Raw genomic sequence first — 20,544 nt, 5'->3', positions numbered from 1 at the left:
ACTCCCCTCCCACCGCCCCGTCCCCTCCCCTTGACTGCTGACCAACATGCCAATTGCCCCATTTTTTATATCAGAAGCATGACTTGACTTGAGCATACCGTTGTGTTCTTTTTTTCTTTCATTCCTGTTGTTACATTCAATGTGTACCTGAGTGCCTTTCTTCTCATATTTGAATAGACAGCTGTGATGAATTTTGGTAATTAAATGAATGCGGTATTTTATTATTCATTTATTCATTTTATAAATACTCGTAGCTTGTATGGTATTGATTACAGACTTTCACTTTGTGTAGTATGTAAAGTTTTGAAGCCAACGCTACATTCATGTACAATTGTAGCGACAGTGATTGTTGGATTATATCCTTCTATGAAGAATGTTCACACCAAATTGCAGAAATAATGCTATGTCTGTGAAGTGAGTGAGCACTTCCAATGTGTATGTATAAGATGGATATTGAATCAACTTGAACATGGTGCGGTGAAAGAACAATTTTCGACCAGTCAAAACTTAGTCTGAAAAGAAAGAGTACTGTTTTATGAACGCTGGGGAAAATTTGATTTTAAAAAAAAAAAAAATCAGATAGAAATTAAGGAAGCTACATGTATGAAATTGCAAAGTTTTGCTAATTTTCACAAAACAGTTCTAGAACAGTCAATATGACTATGCAAATGAGTGAGTAGATGATGTTATCGCCTAGTGAAGTGATGACATCATCAGCTATTCCAACTTATTTGCATATATTCATGTCAACTGCTATAACTTTTTTTTTTCCAAAGGTTAGGTTATCATTAACCTTTCGTAACTTCCCTACTTTTAATGTGATTTTGATGAGATTTTCATTGTTGCGCTTGTACATTTTTGGTCATTTTTTTTTTTTCAAATCAAGTTGAATCTGATCCAGAATTGTCCTTTGATTGCTATTTCTTGACACAAAGAATTTGATAATATAGAGTGTGTTTCCTAGAGCAGCTTTTGCTTGAATACAACAGAGTTGGCATCGGATAGAAGGAGGAAACCCATAGCCAAGGGCTCGTTTGCCTTTTGGCTTTCTCAGCGATTTATATTCAGCACTTTTCGTGGCGGAGAAATGAACACGGTGACGTAAATAGGAGGTGGGAGTGAGGGGACCCCAAAGGGATCGGATGTCTGCGAGCGTGTGTTTAGAGGTTGCCGTGGCAACAGAATGTCACTAATAGTCCATGCTGGATTAGATGGAATTATTTAGAAACTCTCCTTTCGTATCCACCTGAAATGAATACACTTGGCAAACGAGTCGAAATTGGCGCTACAATATACAGTTTTATTAGTGGTAGAACATCAGTAGTGAGATATCATCTCTGTTTATGTGGAAGGGAAGTCAAACCGCTATTAAAGGACAAGTTCACCTTCATAGACATGTGGGTTGAGTGAATGCAGCAGTATTAGTAGAACACATCAGTGAAAGTTTGAGCAAAATCGGACAATCTGTTAAAAAGTTATGAATTTTTGAAGTTTCTGCTCAGTCACGGCTGGATGAAAAGACTACTATAGCTTGTGATGTCACATGAGTTCAACGATATAAAGAAAGAATAAAAATTCAACATATTTCCATTTTTCTCACATAACAAAAGAACACTCGACTTCTCTCTTTCAGAAGGCAGGGGGAATAATATTACCCTTAACATACGTCAGTAGCAAGTCGAAGAAATGTGCACTTTATTCAAAAAGTAAAGTTTTATGAAATTCTCTTTTTATTTTCCTTATATAGTTGTACGCATGTGACATCATACACTCTAGTAGTCTTCTCTTACAGCAGTGACTGCGCAGATACTTAAAATATTCGTAACTTTTGAACGGATTGTCCAATTTCCCTCAAACTTTCACTGATGTGTTCTACTAATATTGCTGCATTCTCTCAATCCTTATGTATATGAAGGTGGACTTGTCCTTTAATCATTCTCTGTTAGTCTTTTATATGTTCAATGATCCCTGAAGGCTGTTCATGTAGAGGTGTGTGTAGAATGAGATCAATTTTACCTTGCAATGAGAACTCACCAAAATTATGTTTCAAAGATGATGTACACGTGAGAGCATTTATACGTGATGTACCCAGTATATTCTCCTCTAAAAAGACCCAGGGTGCTGCTGGCTCCCTTGCCCCACTTGCCGAAGGCAACTTAAACTCACTGTCTTGCTAGCGTAGTGATATGAGTGATCACTTGCCTGTGTATAGTGTGGAGCACTTGGGTTGCCCAAAATGCCCATGTGGGCCAGTGGGAGAAGTGTGCTTTGTAATGCCCTGAGACAGTTAAAGGGGAAATCTACCCTAGAAATAAAGTGGTTGAGTAGAACCAAAATGATGAGGGGTAAGGGGTAGTGAAAGTTTGACCAAATTTTGATAAAGAATAAGAAAGATGAAAAATGAGCAAAAAAAAAAAGTGGGATTCCCTCAGAATTGTTATCCATAGATCTTATATTTCTAGTCAGTTTCCCTTTGTTTGCATTTGTGTACAAAGTAAGAAAGTAATGAAATTTTAAAGGTGGGACCAATCAAACAGAAATTGACAAAATGGCAATGTGAGCTCACCTTCAATATGCCATGTGCATAAATTTCCATAAAATCTCCTCTTTTTTTATGCACTTTTGATGATGGAATATATTTTTTGCATGTGAGGGTCATGTAGAACAATGTTTACAACGTGAGTGTATTCAGGGTGCATGTATGACTGGAAATATACTTAATTGGAAAATGAAAATGTCTTATTCAATATTATAGAGCAAATTAAGGGGGAGGGGGTGAGCTTGCATGTGACATCAAGGAATTGTTAATTTATGTTTAATCGATTACAGCTTTTAAAAAAGAAATCATAAATTTCGTAGTTTCGATCAGAAATTTCTCAAACTTTCGCTGTCCTGTTTCTCCAAATTTTCCACCCCTATTCACACAAAAACTAATTTTCGGATTGGACTTCCCTTTTAACATATTGAGTTGAACCGCTTTTAGCATAATGATGTTACCGTCAAGATTTCTGTTGTATCAAAAGCGGATGAGATTTTGATGCCTTTATGATAAGTCATTCGATGCATTCAAGCTCTGTTGTACTCTACATGGAAGTTCCTCGATGTCCCAAATATACACAGCACATGTATGTATACTGCTCAAGAGACTATTTTTTTTTTAACCATAGAACAAAAGTAATTGCCTTTCAGTTATCCTACTTATCCTGGTTGGAGAAAATATTTCCCAGTTTCTTCTTGCAAATTCCACTTTTTAAATTTTAGAACTCCGCATCCCCATGTGGTAATGTGTTGGTGTATTGTATTTAAAAGGTGGTTTCACAAATCATTGTCACGGATCAGTGATCACAATCTATACTGTGAAACCAGGAAATATCGCAATTTGATTGTAAGCATGGATAAAATAATTTCTCTCCCCAGCCCACCCCGACCCCCACTCGAAAACGGTGAAGTCACGAGTCCCAATCAATCTCTCAAACATGACTGTACATGTGCGTACCTCTGGCTTTATTTGCAAACGGATGACTTGAAAGTAAACTGTTTTTATTCAGCTGGCTTGGCTGATGGATAATGCGCACAATTGAAGATTTCCTGTGACATTCATTGTGCATGCATCCGTTTGTTTCTACGACTGGGGAGGTCAAAATTTGATAGCTTTGTGGTAAATTGTTGGCCAAGTTCTGTTTACTTTTGTTTCCATCCCCCCCCCCCCCCCCCCCCACGGGAAATATATCACCTTCAATTGCCGTCTGATTCATTCTGAGCGTAACAGGAAACTAAATCATGAAAAGTTTCAATATGCAAGAACTCAGTCAGAGTGCATTGTAGTGCTAATTGGTGTTCATGACTGTTAGTAGAAATTAAAGTACTATCCACACACTGTCTGCAGCCTTTATGAATGAATGAAAAAATGCAGCTGTAAATGAATGAATAGATAAATACATAAATATGTAAATAGAATAAATGAATAAAATAAAGAAATGAATAACAATAGATAGATAGATATATAAATAAATAAATAAATAAATAAATAAATAAATAAATAAATAAATAAATAAATAAATAAATAAATAAATAAATTATCATCCAGTGCAATAATAATCATTGTACATGTTGACAAATATGTAGTGACATGGACAAAGCATGGATGATAGGAACCAGAAATCAGCGTGAATGCTAGTCATGTATGGCCCCTTGCAATTATAGCAATCAGGGGTTTTAAAAGGAAACACATAATGTAAGAGAACACTGTTGGTCAGAGCTGCCAAGTCTCCCGGAAAACTGAAATATCTCCTAAAAAAACAAAGCCTCCCCAATTTGGTAACTATAATTGGCTGTTGAGATGCATACACGTGTATGTAGCACACAAGTATCTTCCTATTAGCTACAATGTATTTTTGGAATTTTTCTGATTTTGATGGTGAATGGAGTGATTAAGAGAGACAATGGTGTTGGTTATTACTCATGAGGGTTATAAAGAAAGCCAAAGTCAAATGACTGATTTCGTAACGAAATAGGCCATGCAACACTTGGTGCCCCATGCAAGACTACAGTCTTTGTCCATGGTTTAAACCATGGACAAAGATCGTACCACCTTCATGAATTCGGGCCAATGGGTTTAGTGGCTATTAAGAAAACTTTTAAAGTATTCTCGAGACAAGACTTCAGGAAATGACGGAGAGATACCGTGGGTTTATTCACCATTGGGGGGGGGGGGAAGAAAAAGTTTTAAACCCATCAATCTCAACTTCATCTCGTTCTCCTCAAAACTCAACTCTGCCGTTGTATTGTCTCAGGGTACCCCGGCAATTTGGCTCTAGAGCCAGGGGCTATCTAAAACCATCAAGGAAGAGGTTTGTCAGAAATGATCACCACTCCAAGCTTTAATATTTGTAATTATTTATAGAATTGCAATCCACCGGTGAGAAATATGAGACCGTTTTTCCAAAGAAGTGATCAGATATCTCTGCCGTGTCACTTTTTTTTTTCGGGGGGGGGGGGGGGAAGGGGTGGTTGGGGTGGTTCATCTCTCCCTCTCTCAATTCCTTTCTCTCCCTCTCCATATCTCACTGCTACAGTACTTTCGTATGTGATACATTTCACAGGAAATTGGGTATGGTGTGGGGAGGGGGGGGGGGGGGTGAAGTGGGGAGAAATGTGTTGTTTGTCGAAGAAAGTCCACCGAAGGTGGTTTGTACGTCAGCTTCAGTCGTGTCCTGAATTCCCAAAATGTTCTGTGTCATACAGAAACACTCCGTCTGCCTCTTGAACACACTCTCGCTCATGTTTCTCGACTGATTCCATCAAGGGCCGTACCGTGTACTTTGCAGTGATGGGTGCAAGCAGATGGGGGACAGCCCGTAGTTTCCCCCTTCATGTAGTCTCGATTCCCGTTTACCCCACCCCACCCCCCCCCCCCCATCCCCTCTCACCCATTCTCTGGTGCAGACGCGCCACTCGTACATCGTGTTGTCATGATCCCGCGTTAGCCCTCCTATATATCATTACAAATATATAGTTTGTCTTTTTTTTTCGGGGGGCTACCCTGGTGAGGTGTAAGAGGCTGCCTGCCGTATGGTTGTCGTTGGTGTGGGGCACACTGTGGGTGTGTGTAGAAATCCAGGAACCATGTATTGGAGACTCCCCTTCACGGTGCAGGAATCACAGATTAACATGATTTTTGTGAGTACACGATGCTGAAATCCTGATTACTCTATCTCCTTCAATACTCAACTGCAGTCTGAACTTCTAGTCTTGCTCTTTCTGACTGTGGAACAGTTTGAAAACAGAGCTGTTTTATGTTTTCCTCCTTCCCACACATTATGTACGACATGTCATGTGACATGTAATTATCCTGTTGCTGATAATCATGATTAATCGTCCAACTCTTGATAAATTTGTTAATTCGCAGTGTGCTGCTCTTGATCTGAATATTTGATCGCATTAGTTCACATTTGCAATTTTTGCTCAAGTGTATTCACTTTCATTTGTTGTTCACTTTTGAATTGTACTTCACGAGAACTGTCATGTACAACCACAGCGTACACGTAGTGTTAGTTGCAGAGTTGTTGTGAAGGTTGTTATTGTTGTATATAGATACCTTTTATACCTTTTATTGACTTTTGTGTTTTAACTTTTCTGCATGGAGTCTTGGTATAATTAATACGAATATAAAGAAAAGCTGTAGTTGTATAAAGTCTTATATTTGTTGATATCATTTGACTATGAATAACTGTGCCCCAAGTGTTGGATCCATATCCCCAGTCCCCATCCCAACCCCACCACCAATGGTATTGCCCACCAATTTCGTCCCATTTCTTATGGCTCGTGTAAAAGTGGACATAGTGCACCCCCTGTGTGGAATGGTCCGAATCCAGGAGTACGTATGATACCCTGCCTGATATGTCTATGTTGGGTTGTGGGGGTGGGCCAATTGCGCCCTCTTCTTTGCAGTTCACCCCAACATGGACGTAGCATGCGGTGCCTCATGATAATCAGTGCCTCTTCGTCGTGACCCCCGGGGCATGTGCGTCTGGCGCCCTCTGTCGAAAGGGATGTTGTCGGCATTGTTATGTGTTGGTGGCGTGAAGAGAATGCATCAATTTTATGATGAGGTTGTTTCTTTGTGTTCTGTTTGTTTACTATATCAATCGGAGACTTGAACGTGCTTCTTACTTTTCAGTCAGTGTATGTATGTTGTCTTTTGAAAGTAAAGCTTATTCTTGAGGCCTCTCCATTCTAAAAAGATATGGGAACTACATTAAATGAAAGTGTAATTATAAATTCAAATGTCTTAAGAAACTGCACTCCAAATGTGTTGCATTGTCACCAAGGAGTAGAATTTGTTGTAATTTTCATGACAGAGACTCCAACTCTCCCGTTTTCGATGGGAGATCTCCCGCCGAAAACCCATTTTTGCAAAATCTCCCGTTCTCCCGGTTGAGATTTAATTTCTCCCACCCTGGCTCAATGTCTCCCATTGGAAAGGATTTCCTACTTATTGCTATCGTATGTTGAAAAAGTAAGCCTTAGATAGCACCAGAGAACACCTAGAACCCTCTCGAATCATGCTTCGCACACATCAACTTGGAGTCTCTCGTTTGCTAGGGGTTTTAGGCGGGAGAATCTCCAGATCAGAAGGTACTTTGGGTTGGAGCCTCTGCCATGAGTGTGTGCAGAGTGTGGAGATAGGTGATGTTTGTGATTTAAGTTACTTTAGTGCACCATAAAGGGATAATTCTCGGGAAACCTGTATGTGTAGTACCTTCAATTTGCAATGCAACAGGACAGTGTTAAGGTGACATTCTAGATAGTAGTGATGGTGATATAATAATGATAATAAAATTTATGCATCTACGTTTGTAAATACGTGTACCTACAAAGTTATTGAGCATGGCAGCAGACCAAGACTTCTAAAGTGTGAACCGAAGAACCTCAACATGTGTGGGAGGTGTCAGCAAGTACAGTGAATTGTTCTTCTTCTTGTTGTTGTTGTTGTTGTTATAATTTTGTTTCGGATCCAAAGAATAGAGGAACTACTTGTTACAGTGTAAATCTCATTACACCTATCCCTTTTAAATACATCATATGTACCTCTGTTGTCATAAAGGTGACTACTTGTAGTTCTTACCTGTGTGTGTGTTTGTTTGTTTTTTTATTGTTTTTGTCCATTTAGTGTGTTTTTGTGTTTGCTTTTTTTCGTCTGTCATGATATGACAAGTTTGACTGGATCAAGCCTACACATAACTCACATATACACTTGAAGTAGCTCACTCCTGATGTCCCAGGTGTGTAGCACAAGGTGGTAAGTATTCATAACGAAATGACAGGAAGCTGGAAAAATGGCTTTTGATGGCAGAATGTCGCTAGAGGTGTCGAAAGTGAGGAATGTGAGCATGCACGTAGTTCCAGCATGACCAGTGCTTTTGATCCAACTCTTGCGTGAAAATATGGATGATGATTGATGAAGAATTCAGTATTGATAGCAGTCTCATCTGCGTCCAGTGTGTGATATGATGTTTCTGATCATTAGCTGCCAAAATATTGATGATTCTTTATTCAGTGCATGGAGTTCTGATCTTCTTTTAACTGTTTGCCATTTTCTTGCCTCCATTCTCTTCTGCCTTCTCTCCTTTGCTTTCATTCTGTCCATCAACCCTCGCTTTCTCTCCATCTCTCTGCTATCCCCTGAGCAGAAAGCAGACGACAGTCTCAACTTCGAGGAGCAGATCCTGGAGGCGGCAAAGGCGATCGCCGCGGCAACGAGCGCTCTAGTGAAAGCGGCGGGAGCTGCACAGAGGGAGCTTGTCTCGCAGGGTCGAGTGAGTAAAGCCGCCACGCTCGGTAGCAGTGGCACACTGATAGAAGACACAAGATTAACAAAGAAAGAGAGTAACTTCTGCAACACAAGTCAAAACTTTACTTTTTTGTGTGTATGAAATAGAACAAAATGTGGTTTAAAAAGAGGAGAAACTGATTTACAGTATTGTAGTTTAGAAGTCTCGATCTGTTAATGATTTGGAGAGACCTGCATGCATTTTTATCAAGAATACTCTAGATGATCTCATTATCTTGGACAATATAGTAAAGAGTTTTCCTCAAATGAAAGATGTACCAACAGGAAATCATTTTCCAATAAAAATTCAAATTAACACCACTCTGCCACCTGCTGCAAGAGATACAATCTTAACAAGTTGGTGTCAGAATCCAAGCGTAAGACATTTATAATGCTCTGTGCTGTGAACTTTAGCTACTTATAATGAAGTATTTTCAAGTCAGTGTCACTGCATTAGAAAAATTGGTGACTCTTAAGAGCACAAACTTCACTGCTTTCTCCTCGCAAATCGTTCCAAAAACAGGTGCAGTCAAACCCGTCCCCGTACAGCGAAGACGGCCAGTGGTCCATGGGCCTCATCTCAGCGGCCCGCAAGGTGGCCGCGGCCACCCAGGGCCTGTGTGAGTCGGCCAACGCGGTGGTGCAAGGCCATGCCAGCCAGGAGCGGCTGATCGGTTCCGCCAAGCAAGTGGCCAGCTCCACTGCCCAGCTCTTGGTGGCCTGCAAGGTCAAGGCGGACACACACAGCGAGTCCATGAGACGGCTGCAGGTTTGTCAACTCTCCCATTCCATTTTTTCTCCCCCCCCCCTTGTCCGTACAAGTTATTCCCTGTCTTCGAGTATTCACTCATCAACTTCGTTTATAGTTGAAATGTGTCTTAGTCCCACTTCAGCGCTAAATGCCTTCTTTTTGGTGTGTTTACCGTAGTCTCCTCAATTACAAAGAATTTACGAAGAAATTACAAAGTTATCACCACAAATGTGTCCCATCACCATGTTGCCCTGCAGACAGTAATGCCAAGAAAGCTGCAAGACAAGGTAGTCTAGCTGAAAAGAGAGAAATCTAACCGCAGCTGGAGGTGACCAAAGATGATATGTTTTGATGGGAAGGATATAAGATTGACACTTAAGTAGGTATAGGAAATGACAGGGTAACAGGTCAAAAACAAAGCATGTCTTTGAAAATGTGAAAAAGTTCATTATCCAGCCATAGCTTCAGCTTGGAATGTCCCTTGATCATATGTTATGGTAGGGAGGAAATGTATGAACACACAATGATGTAGACAAAATAACAGAGTCAAAGGTCAAAGGTAGAGGATAATGAATATTGGCTGAAATTTCAAAGTCCAGTCATAGCTTCAAATGGGGAAGACCAGTGCAAATGTTATTAGATGAGAAAGATAGATATAACTGGTGAGATATTCCCTTCTTACAAAGGGATGAAAAGTCAATCCACTGGGTTGGGCGTCACTATCAGTAAGTCTTGTGAGAAGGCAGAGGTTTCTTTAGTCAACTTGGTGTCACACTTGGGTTATCCTAGCTAGGGAACGAAATACAACCAGTCCACATCTAAGCCAAAGTCTGTGACTGTTTATTTGTCCTTGGTGAATACCGTGCAGAGACACAGAATAATAGCCCACCAGAAGATGCATAGTGCATTCTACCCCCAACCCTTCCCCCAAGATGAGAAGACTTTTGAGTTTGCTAGGCAATGCGAACAGGGTGTCTTCATTGATGGACATGCTACTAACAAGCAGCAGGTTCTGTGGTCACTGTTGTGCTTTTTTATCTTTTATTATTATTATTATTTCAAAGCAGATGTAGACAGTCACCACATTTGGTATTCACGCCATGAATGTCCATTTTCGACACAAGGCCGCAAATTTTATGCACCATCTGCAGACCAAGGTCTACGTGTATGTTCATACAACACCATTGCACTTCGAGCTTAAAGGACACATCAGTTTCACCTTCATATACATGTGGATTGAGCAATATTTATAGAACACATCAGTGAGAATTTAAGGAAAATCTGACAATCCGTTCAAAAGCTATGATTTTTTGAAGTTTCTGCACAGTCACTGCTGGATGACTGCTACAGTTTATGATGTCACATACGTTGAATGACATAAAGGAAATATAAAGAGAATTTCACAAAATTTCTTTTTTTTTTAAAGGTACACACTCCCTCGACTTGTCACTGAAGTATGTTAAGGGTAATATTATTCCTCCTGCCTTTTGAAAGAGGCAAGTCAAGTGCTCTTTTGTTATGCAAGAAAAGTGAAAATATGTTAAATTTTCTTTATATATTATCTTTATATTTACACCGTAAAATCACAAGCTGTAGTAGTCTTCTCATCCAGCAGTGGCAGCACTGAAACTTCAAAAATTCCTAACTTTTAAAGGGATTGTCCAATGTTTCTCAAACCTTCACTGATGTGTTCTGTTAGTATTGTTGCATTCCCTCAATCCAAATATGTAGATGAAGGTGAACGTGTCCTTTAAACGGCAGAGAGAGAGAGAGAGATTGATCTACTGGCAGCAATGTATCTCATTAAAGTAATACTACAATCACTTCATATCAAAATAGGACCATAATACCATATCAATTCTACGCAAGTGTGCAATACTCTTTAACACTTTCTCTCTCTATTGTGCCTTGCTTAGAGTACAACACAAAATTTGCTCACAAGCTGTTGCTTGGTGTGCATTGTAAATGCTCTCCGAAGGGGAATGGTACGTGGACCGACGTCAAAACTTTCAAATTCTTCCCACAGACGAGCCGTAGATTGCAAACACAGGCACCCGAGACACCCATGTTTTTGGTTTTTCCATTTTAGTAGCTTATTCAATGCTGTGCCAATTTCAGGCCCGACTCTATTATTTTATAGTCACCACATCCATGACCTGAGAATTCATGTTTTGGTTTGATCGTGCCATCCTGCTGAAGTCTATATATAGGGCGTCCGGTGAAGCTACTGTTACGGTTTAAATGTGCTTCACTTTGTTCAAGGACAATAGAAGGCAGACGTCACGTGTGTGTGTATCCATACCTTGGCCTAGATGCATTCTGAGTTTTTCTTTAATGTTATTAAGCAAAGTTAGGATGGAAAGTTCTTTAACTGGTGGTAGTGGGAGGAGCCTATAAAAGGGGAATGAATCAAACATCGAAAACTAGGCACACCTTATGTGTTGGGATGATCCTCCAATTTCTTGATTTGTAGGAAGATGAGGTTGGGAAATCTCGTAATGATTTTTTAGAGGTGCAAAAGCATTACACACAGTTAGTGTTCACAAAGCGGTGTAAAATGAAAAGCTGAAATGGCATTTGTATATGTAGATATTAGCAGAGCAATCCAGGATATAGTTTAAAATTCCTCATTGTGTGCTCAAAGTGTTTTGAGATAACAAGAAGCCCCAAAATTCCAGAGTATGTGCTAGAAATGTCTGACCTGTTACCACTTCTGGTGATGAGAAGTGGCGGTATCCCCCCCCCCCCCCCCTCCCACATCTTATGAATATCTTGGGCTTCTAAATAGTCTGAGGAAGCAAGAAATGAATGGAAGAAACTTTACTTGGTCCAAGAATCAACCTACTACTTTGCACATACATGTAGTTTGCAGTGAAAGCTGTGAAGTGTGTCTTTCTCGCAAACTGCTGCTTTCTTTGTCCTTTAGTGGAGACAACTTGTTGTAGTTAGGTAGAAAACAAAGCGGAACGACACAAAATGGCACACTGCCAAATGAGCTTAGTGCATGACTATGGAACATTCAGTAGAAAAGGCACTATGAATTCAATATGAACATTCAGAAATGCCCAACCACAGCACATCCCAAGAGATGTGAAGGTATAGAACTCCATGAGCTGTGTTTTAGTTGTTTGTTGTTTTGTTAATTTTTTGCCATTATTATATACTGATTGATGGCAACCTTAATAAATGGAGGTCTTTTAATTTTGTGAGGTGGAAAGGAAAGAATAGTCATGTTATGTTATGTTATTTGAAATCATTATCCTCTGTTGCCATAGTTTTACCAATAACCAGCTACACCTAGAGTCATATAGATGTACACACCCATCCCCTACCCCATGCACACATTTATGTGACAAGGAGGCAACACTAGTGTTTATAGCTCAGTCACACCTTTTTTCTTTTCAGATACTTTATTCATAGTCTCACCGTTTAGTTACATTTTCACAAGAGCTCAGTTTGTTAGTTGTTTCATATTAAAAGTCAAATTTCTGTTTACTTTTCCCGTATAACATCTGGATGGCTTGAGCCAATAGACTCAGTGTTCTGTCAGCCAACAATTATAGGCTGAAAGTCTTTCAATTTCTCCCATTAAAAAAAAAAAAGAAAAAAAAAGAAGAAAAAAAAAAAAAAAAAAAAAAATATATATATATATATATATATATATATATATATATATATATCATGTGAATTTCCCCCACCAGTTCTGTGCTTTTTTCCTTTTTCTTTTTAGCATATGGACATGCTGTTATGACACAACAAATAAGAATATAATTTGTAATCTTTCCATATATGTCCCATTTTATTTTGAAACTGATTTTACTAGATGAATAGATGTACATGTAGATATATGAGGAAATGCCCAACAGTGAGAGTGTGTTTTGTTCCTTCACATGCCTAGCTGTATTGTTTTATTGGGCCATTTCCTGTATAGTGTTCCCAGTGGCCCGTGTTTACTCAGTCTACATGTTGCTCCGCTGCAACCAAGCAGACTTTACCAGCTAATGGAATGATTTTGAGATACTTATGATTAACCTGTCAGACAATAGTCATGCTGTATGGTAGGATATTGGTAGTGAGAACTTGAAGGTGTTGAAGACTGTTGTCTTATTTTGATTTGATTTGATTTAATTTCTGAAGTTTTTCACAAGGTAAATATAGCATTAAAAAAAAACCCTCCAAAAATAATTATACATTGGACCAAAAAATGCATATACCTATTGTACAACATGTGTAAATTGTATTAATTCTCAAGCAATTGGAAAATCATTAATGATTGATTATTATTATTATAATTATTAATTATTATCAAATCATTATGAACAAATGGAAGAGACTGCTGTCTTAAGCAGAAGCTTGAGTTTGAAAAGAATACATGTGATCAACTTGTCATTGCGTATCATTTCATACTATAAGTTTTATTGCAGTGGGGGGAGTGTATAAAGTGCATCAGTACAGGGGTGAGAAGTTTGAAAAACAAAAATGTCTTCATTTTTGGTTCCTTTCTGCCCTCTCCTTGTCGTCCATCCCCTCCAGGTGGCCGGCAATGCTGTCAAGCGGGCCTCCGACAACCTGGTGAAGGCCGCCCAGCAGTCCCAGGAGGCGGCGGAGGAGGAGGGCATCGAGATCTCGCAGAAGATGGTGGGCAACATCGCCATCGAGATCGAGGCCCAGGAGGCCATCCTGAAGAAGGAGCGCGAGCTGGAGGAGGCACGCCGGAAGCTGGAGAACATCCGCAAGGCCAAGTACGCCAACAAGCCGCCGTCGGACGACGACTAACCTTCCGGGCCTGTCACATATGGCTGGGATGCCGCATCTCATTACGCAACATTGGCTACGGAGACGCAAGTCAAGCTTTTGACAAAAAGACATGTCGTCCTATGCTCGTGAAGGAAATTGTAAAAGGGACACAGGTCGACGCTGCTGTAGATGATCTAAGAGTTTCTTTTATTCCTGAGGCAAAAATGAAGGAGAAACTGTCTCTTTCATATATTATTCTCTTTTTTTTTTTTTTTTGGTCATTACGGAACGACTGCGTGGTGCATTCTGCATCGCAACAGATTTGCACTGAATTGCTTGTCGTTTGCCTATTTTTGTAAACAGAACAGACAAAGAGCACATAGTCACCACTCACCTGGCTTTGTGCAAAGGTAAAGATGACAAGAGCCTATTATCAGTGTGATAGGTGCTTGGAGGATATTTTCTTTTTTTACAACAGAAAAATACAAAATTATATATACACCATGCCTTTTCGTCAGTATATTTTTCTTGTGGTTAGTGATATTAGAATGCAGATTTCTATGTGGGTCCTTTCATTAGCTGTAGGCAGGTCAGATAGAGCATGGCATCAATATAAAAAGAAGAAACAGAATAGGTTGTATTATGTACATACTTTTAGATTAATGTGTTTGAATGCAGGCGGGGAAAGTCTTGCCTTGTATTTTTGTGAGTGCAAAGTGTTTTGTTTTTGTTTATTTTTTACATCTTGAGGATATCGGTAGGTAGGTTCATGTACAGCCAGCCTTTAATCACTGTCATGCAGGTAGAAATGTAAAAGTGCTGTCAACCAATCATGAACTCGGACATTTGCTACCCAATCGCCGAAAGCCTGACTCGAAAATCTGTAGTGTGATGACTCACTTTGCGCCTCTTGTGGATGAAAAAGAAAATATATAATGCATAACATTTGTTTGTTTGTTTGTTTGTTGTTGTTTTTTCGCAGGTAGTAATAACATGTGAATGACCCCCTTTAGTAGTCATGTGACTTTGAAAGGCAACAACAAGAAAGATGTTCAGTGTTCAAAGAAGTGAATATTGCACGCATCACAGATATGATAGGGTTTTCAATGTCATTATTGTCAGACGAGGCACATTTCAGATGTACTCAAACTGTGAGAATCAGAAAGAGATTTTTATGACTGATGAGAGAGAGAGAAAGGTTGCAGATATAAGATCCTTGCAGTATTGCAAGAAGAGAACTTGAAAAATTATTTTGCTATGCTGGATGTCTGTCTGTTTGTTTTTCTTTAAGATATGTGATCATATAAAGATTTTGGTGGTGTCTTCCGTTGGGGTGTAATCACGATGCCCATTACTTCCGTTTGTTGCACAGGAACTAAATCTGCAGCGCAACTAACACACTTACACACACACACACACAATGTTTGTATCATTCTGTTCTGTGAATGAAGATAGGATAAAAATTGATAACAGGCAGCGTAATCTCAGTGTAATGAGCATTTTTCGAAAGTTTTTTTTGTGCGTATGCCTGGCATATATTCATATTCATGAGCATATATGATAATGTAAGTGTGTTTGCGCGTGTGTGTGTGTGTGAGCAGACAATGTTTGTCTGCTAAAGTACGTGTGTGTCTCGAAATTGCCTTTCATGATGCTGTTTCGCGCCGAAAATTTGTTAAAGAATGTAAAACTTTACTACTGCTTTCGTAGACTGTCTTTGTGTATGTCAAAAGTTAGGGCAAAGTCTCTATTATATACGAATGGATCATAGACTTAGAGTGAAATTACTCAAGCCTAAGAAGATGATGCTGTATTGGGAGAGAGATAGAGGAAAACAATTGTTTGTATTTATTGTACTCAAAATCATTAATACATCTTAGATCTTGCAGCTCTATCGGAAAATTGTTTTAGAGTTTTTGTTTCAATCATGTGGGAATATTAGCTTTATTTCTTTACGTGCAAAAGCACAGATGCTAGTATTTATAAGGTAATGATGTCTATGTTAATTCTGTGTGTCTGTATAGATGAGTAAATAATCGAGCTGGAGATCCTCCATGAATATTATGGTATAAAAGGCCATCTTGGACACATAATAAGAATGACGATTTGCCCAAGACTGATGCATCATCTGTCAGTGTAATGTTTCAGTGATATGATGCATGAAATGATGGTCTGGTCATGTCTCTAGGAAATCTTTGTATCCCCCCCAAAAATGGAAAGAATCTTGTTACAAGCATGACATATTTGTAGTAATGCTGATGATTTCATGAAGTAGGGTATTGATGTTTGCTCTTTTATAGATAATAGTATATCCCCGCAGAACTATATTTCGATGCCAGTTACTATTACCTGTAAAGACTGGCTTACTAGCAAAGAAATGTATGAGGTAGATCCTACCCCTGTGTATAGATCTAGAAAGGATTTTCTATTCTATGTTCCCTGCTTTTCTGTTTTTTGTTTTTTGTTTTCTTTTGGCATGTGATGTCCTAAAAGTCTTATGTATAGACAAGAGGAGAGGTGGAAGGGGGTCAGGTTTTAGGGGGTTTCTGAGCAAAGCTGTAATGTGTTCTTATCCCACCATGTGTTATGACGTAATGTAAATCATTTTATTTACAGTGGTTATTTAAAAAAAAAAAAAATGCACCTGCATGTGGCCAGAGGCATCTGCAAGGGTAACGCGTATGTTTTGTATTTTCTCAAAAGTTCCTGTTTCTTCTGTCTGCTTGCCTGCATTTTCCCCGCTCATGGAGTTTTATATTTGTGTCGTCGAATCGACTCCAACGCAATTCTACGAACAGATGTGTATAAAGGGGGTGCGCGAAGGGCGCACTTCTCAAGATTTGGTGAGTGTGAGACATGTTAAGTGAGGGACATGTTATTCATTTAAAAAGGGAAAAGTATGGGACTGGACTGAGGTGAAATAGGGCTGTAAATAAGATATCGTGGCTGTGAGTAATGATTATACATGAATTTGCACGAACAAATATTGTGTATTGGTCTTTCCATTAATCAGACAGGACAACATTTTTTTTTTTTAATTGGAAATTTGGCAGAAAAAAAAGGTAATTTTTTGTTTTGTTTTGTTTCATGGTAACTGAATATGTTAACAGGTGGTAGCAACGTTTCACATGTGAACAAATAGACACATGATGTGCATGTGTAGTAAAAATAACATACATGATACCTGTTGAATATATAGTGCAGGGGGATCCTAACCCTGACCAGGACTTTTACTCATATGAGCATGTAATGATGTGCCTGTTATGAGATGAAATATGTTTATGAGACACCATGTGAACATTCAAATATAAATCTCCGCACACAGGGACCCTTCCCCCCCCCCCCCCCCCCCATACTACTAGTATTAAACCGTACATACCACCACGACTTGTATCTTGAATGTAGATATTTTCGGCAATGTTGACAGCATGGGTCATGCGGGATAGACGGTTTGTATCGGCTTCTATTAATTCTGATGTCAATCATCATAATTCTTCGGCCGAGTCCAGTATGTTTTGTATCATAGGCTCCAAGAAAGACTGCAGATTTTGTAACCGTAACTACCAAGGACTCTCTTACATAATGTGTGTGTGTTAAGTAGTGAGTGGAGCATTTCTCATAGATGATTATACGTGCCTATTGTATGTTTAGGCTTATACTTTGCATGAATAGCTTGATGTGTTTGGGATTCTTGAGAATGGACTTAGCACAGCTGTCTCCAATTTTGATTTTATTTCATTTTTTTTTGTTCTCCAGTTCGTCATTAACTTTGAACGTATAATCATGACACCACGTACCCAACCAAATGCTCATCATTAGCGCATCAAAGCTTCCAAGCTCATGAAAATATTTACATCTTGGGATTTTAAAAATGCAATAAAACGTCATGGGTATGACATGCCTGGTCAAAATACTGTAATGTTTACTTGTTACTGTTTTTTTTTTTCTAAATTGACATGATGATAAGGTCATACTTGCAAAAAAAGAAAAAGAGAGTCATTCATAACTAATTATGCTTCATCTCTTTTCTCTTCTATCTTTTTCATATCTCTCATGTATGCCTGTATGATAATTGTTATCCACATGTTTTTGAAATAAAAAAAGAAATACATCAAGGAAGACATAAAGAGTGATGCCTAGTTATTGAACTTCAGTTTTCGTCGGTTTGAGAGTATTTTTGTACCGCTGTAATATCCTGATGAAACATCTCTTGTGATAGATTTAGAGGTAAGGTTTTGTTGTCGTCGTCGCTTTTTGGTGATTGTGAGTGCGCATTGTGTACGTGTGTGTGTGTGTGTGTGTGTGTGTAGACCAAGAGTGTGGTGCGAGATTTTTAGGGACGAGAGAGTTTTCTGCAAATTGTGTGTTTTGGATGGTGTCGTCTAGGAGCTACAGTGTAGCTCCATGGTGAAGTGAAACCTCTGGCTGTACAATGAGCACAGACTATTTTAGTACTTGCATGTCCTTTACAGCGACCTGCCGTTCGAGAGCTACATGTATGTGTATGGTGGTAGGCACAAATCTGAGTGGTTTGTAATACAGGCTGTACTGTGCTTGCTAGGCTACTAGTAAAAGTTTTTTTTTGTGTGTGTGTGTATGTGTCTGCGTGTATGTTTGTTTTTATGTTTCTGCATGTATGTATGTATATATATATATATATATATATATATATATATATATATATATATATGAAATACCGAAACATTGGCTAAAATAAACGGCGACACTCCGACAGGAGTTAGCCAAAACAAAACAAGTGAAATTGAAAAACAGGTTAGTCCCAAAACACCGCTCTCTTCATCAGTTGCCGGGGAGCGGAAGGTGAAAAGGGTAGGAAAGAATCGTTTCAGAATCGGGCATGCTTTTGCAAACATGACCGATCCCGGCAAGACGACTCTTCTCACTAACCTGTTTGATTCGAAATGATGCACGCAGCTCACAGTACCGTCTCCATGGTGAAAGATCGCGTATCACTATCGGCAACACAAGCGGTCTGGAGCATCCGCGCATCCCATAGTTACGTCACAATGCTTAGGCATGGGGAATACCCCACACCTGTGAATGTCTATGCAGCCACAGATGGAAGGAGGCTTTCTCTGCTACGCTACACGCTACCTTTTCCAGAGCCTTTGCCTTTGAACGTCTAGCACCCAGGCGATAGAGGGAAGGTAGAAGAGCATGAGATGCAAACCCTCTGCACCCTACCTCTACCGGCCACACTGATGCAGCCCATCCATTTTCATCACAGCATGCTTGGAGTTCTTCATACTTCCTTGCTTTTCGCTCGTGAGCATTTTGCATGTTTCCCTCCTCACATACTGTGAGTTCCACCATGGCTACCAATTTCCTCTCATCTGAGTAAAGTACAATGTCGGGTCTCAAATCTGTGACAGCGATTTGCTCTGGAAACACAAGTCTAGAGTCCAAATCTGCTTTCACCTTCCAATCACTTGCTGCAGCCAGTAGGCCCATATGCTTTCTTTCCGAACTCCTGGTTACTGTTTCTCCCTGGCGTACGAAACGTATGTTGTGGGAGGGGCTTCCAGAAACTGGATTCTCCGACCTGGCGCTCACTTCTTCCTGAAGACCATGAAGGATAACTCTCAGCACACGATTATGCCGCCAAGTATACCGACCCTGTTGTAGACTCAAAGGGCAACCAGCCAAGATGTGTGATGTGGTGCATTCCTCTCCACACAGGGCACAGGCATCACTCGCAGCGAGGCCCCATCTCTTAAGGTTTTTAGGGGATGAGACGGTGTCATATGTCGTGCCTATGACGAATTGTAGAAGTTTTGGACTCATATCAAACAAAGTCTTCCATTTTAGATCGCGATGTTTGACGTTCTCCCACGAAGTCCACCTCCCCTGCACCCCCATCTGAACTGCACGCACAAAATATTCGTCATCATGCTCCATAGCCACAATTTTGCCAACTTCACACCGCCGCTCCATTTTGCTCATTTTCTCCAGCGATGGGCGGGATTTTGAAACTCCTACCCCTTTGCGCCCAACTTGTCCCCTTGCAATGTCCTCAAAATGCAATCTGCTTTCCGCTCTCTCCACAGCTTCCTCAGGACTCCACTTTCTCCCACATCGAATCGTAGGCTTCATCTTCTGTACCGTCTCATCAGCGCTGTCGCGAAGCTGGAGTAAGCTATTAACTGCCGTTCTCTTCAGAATTCCCGTAAGACTGTCCAACGGTAAGCGAAGAGTCGACTGTTTACAGTAGAGCGCGACAGAAGATAGATTACAGCTGACCCCAAGCCACCTACGAAGCACCTTCGACACCAAAGTCTCCATTCGTTGAACGTGTGAAAGCGCAATGTCATATATCATCAGTTGCCACTGAATCCGAGGTAGAACAAGATGATTATAGCACCAACTTTTCATGATTCCAGACAGCACACTTTTATCCAGCAGCTTCATCCAAGTTCTAAGGGAGTTCTCAATGGACAAGCGAGCCTGCCTGTCATTCAAATCTCCATTGATCTTGCGTCCTAAGAATTTGACTGGCGTATTATGAATCCCAGGGATCCTCTGCCCGTCCACAACAAAGGGTTCTTCTTGTCGAACTTTCCCGTGGACCAATACAAGCGATCGCGATTTCGCTGCCTTGATTTTCATACGGCTCCATGTCATAAACTCATTCACTTTGTCCAAAACCTCCTGCGCCGAATTCACCGAAGAAGTGCAGATGGTTATATCATCCATGTATTCCTTT

At 39.9% G+C, this 20,544-nt stretch overlaps 2 protein-coding genes across 2 annotated transcripts in view; one reads left to right on the top strand and one right to left on the bottom strand.

Annotated features, from left to right (window-relative positions):
* LOC139741162 (talin-1-like) overlaps nt 1-17,843 on the top strand; it is a 188,767-nt gene extending 170,924 nt beyond the window's left edge. The window contains exons 56-58 of the mRNA XM_071651752.1: nt 8,193-8,318; nt 8,856-9,101; nt 13,617-17,843. Of these exons, the coding sequence (XP_071507853.1) occupies nt 8,193-8,318; nt 8,856-9,101; nt 13,617-13,859 (615 nt within the window). The 3' untranslated portion in view covers nt 13,860-17,843. The remainder of the gene's footprint in view (nt 1-8,192; nt 8,319-8,855; nt 9,102-13,616) is intronic.
* A 1,008-nt stretch (nt 17,844-18,851) lies between these two features.
* On the bottom strand, nt 18,852-20,123 carry LOC139741166 (uncharacterized). The gene has a single exon (XM_071651759.1). The coding sequence runs from the start codon at nt 20,121-20,123 to the stop codon at nt 18,852-18,854; it is 1,272 nt and encodes a 423-aa protein (XP_071507860.1).
* Between the last annotated feature and the right edge of the window lie 421 nt (nt 20,124-20,544).

This window comes from Diadema antillarum, unplaced genomic scaffold (assembly GCF_040938485.1).
Source record: "Diadema antillarum isolate AM-2024a unplaced genomic scaffold, OU_Dant_1.0 seq00000908_RagTag, whole genome shotgun sequence".
NCBI lineage: Eukaryota > Metazoa > Echinodermata > Echinoidea > Diadematoida > Diadematidae > Diadema > Diadema antillarum.
The sequence above is the reverse complement of the archived record's forward strand: the minus strand, read 5'-3'. Positions and strand labels throughout refer to the sequence as shown.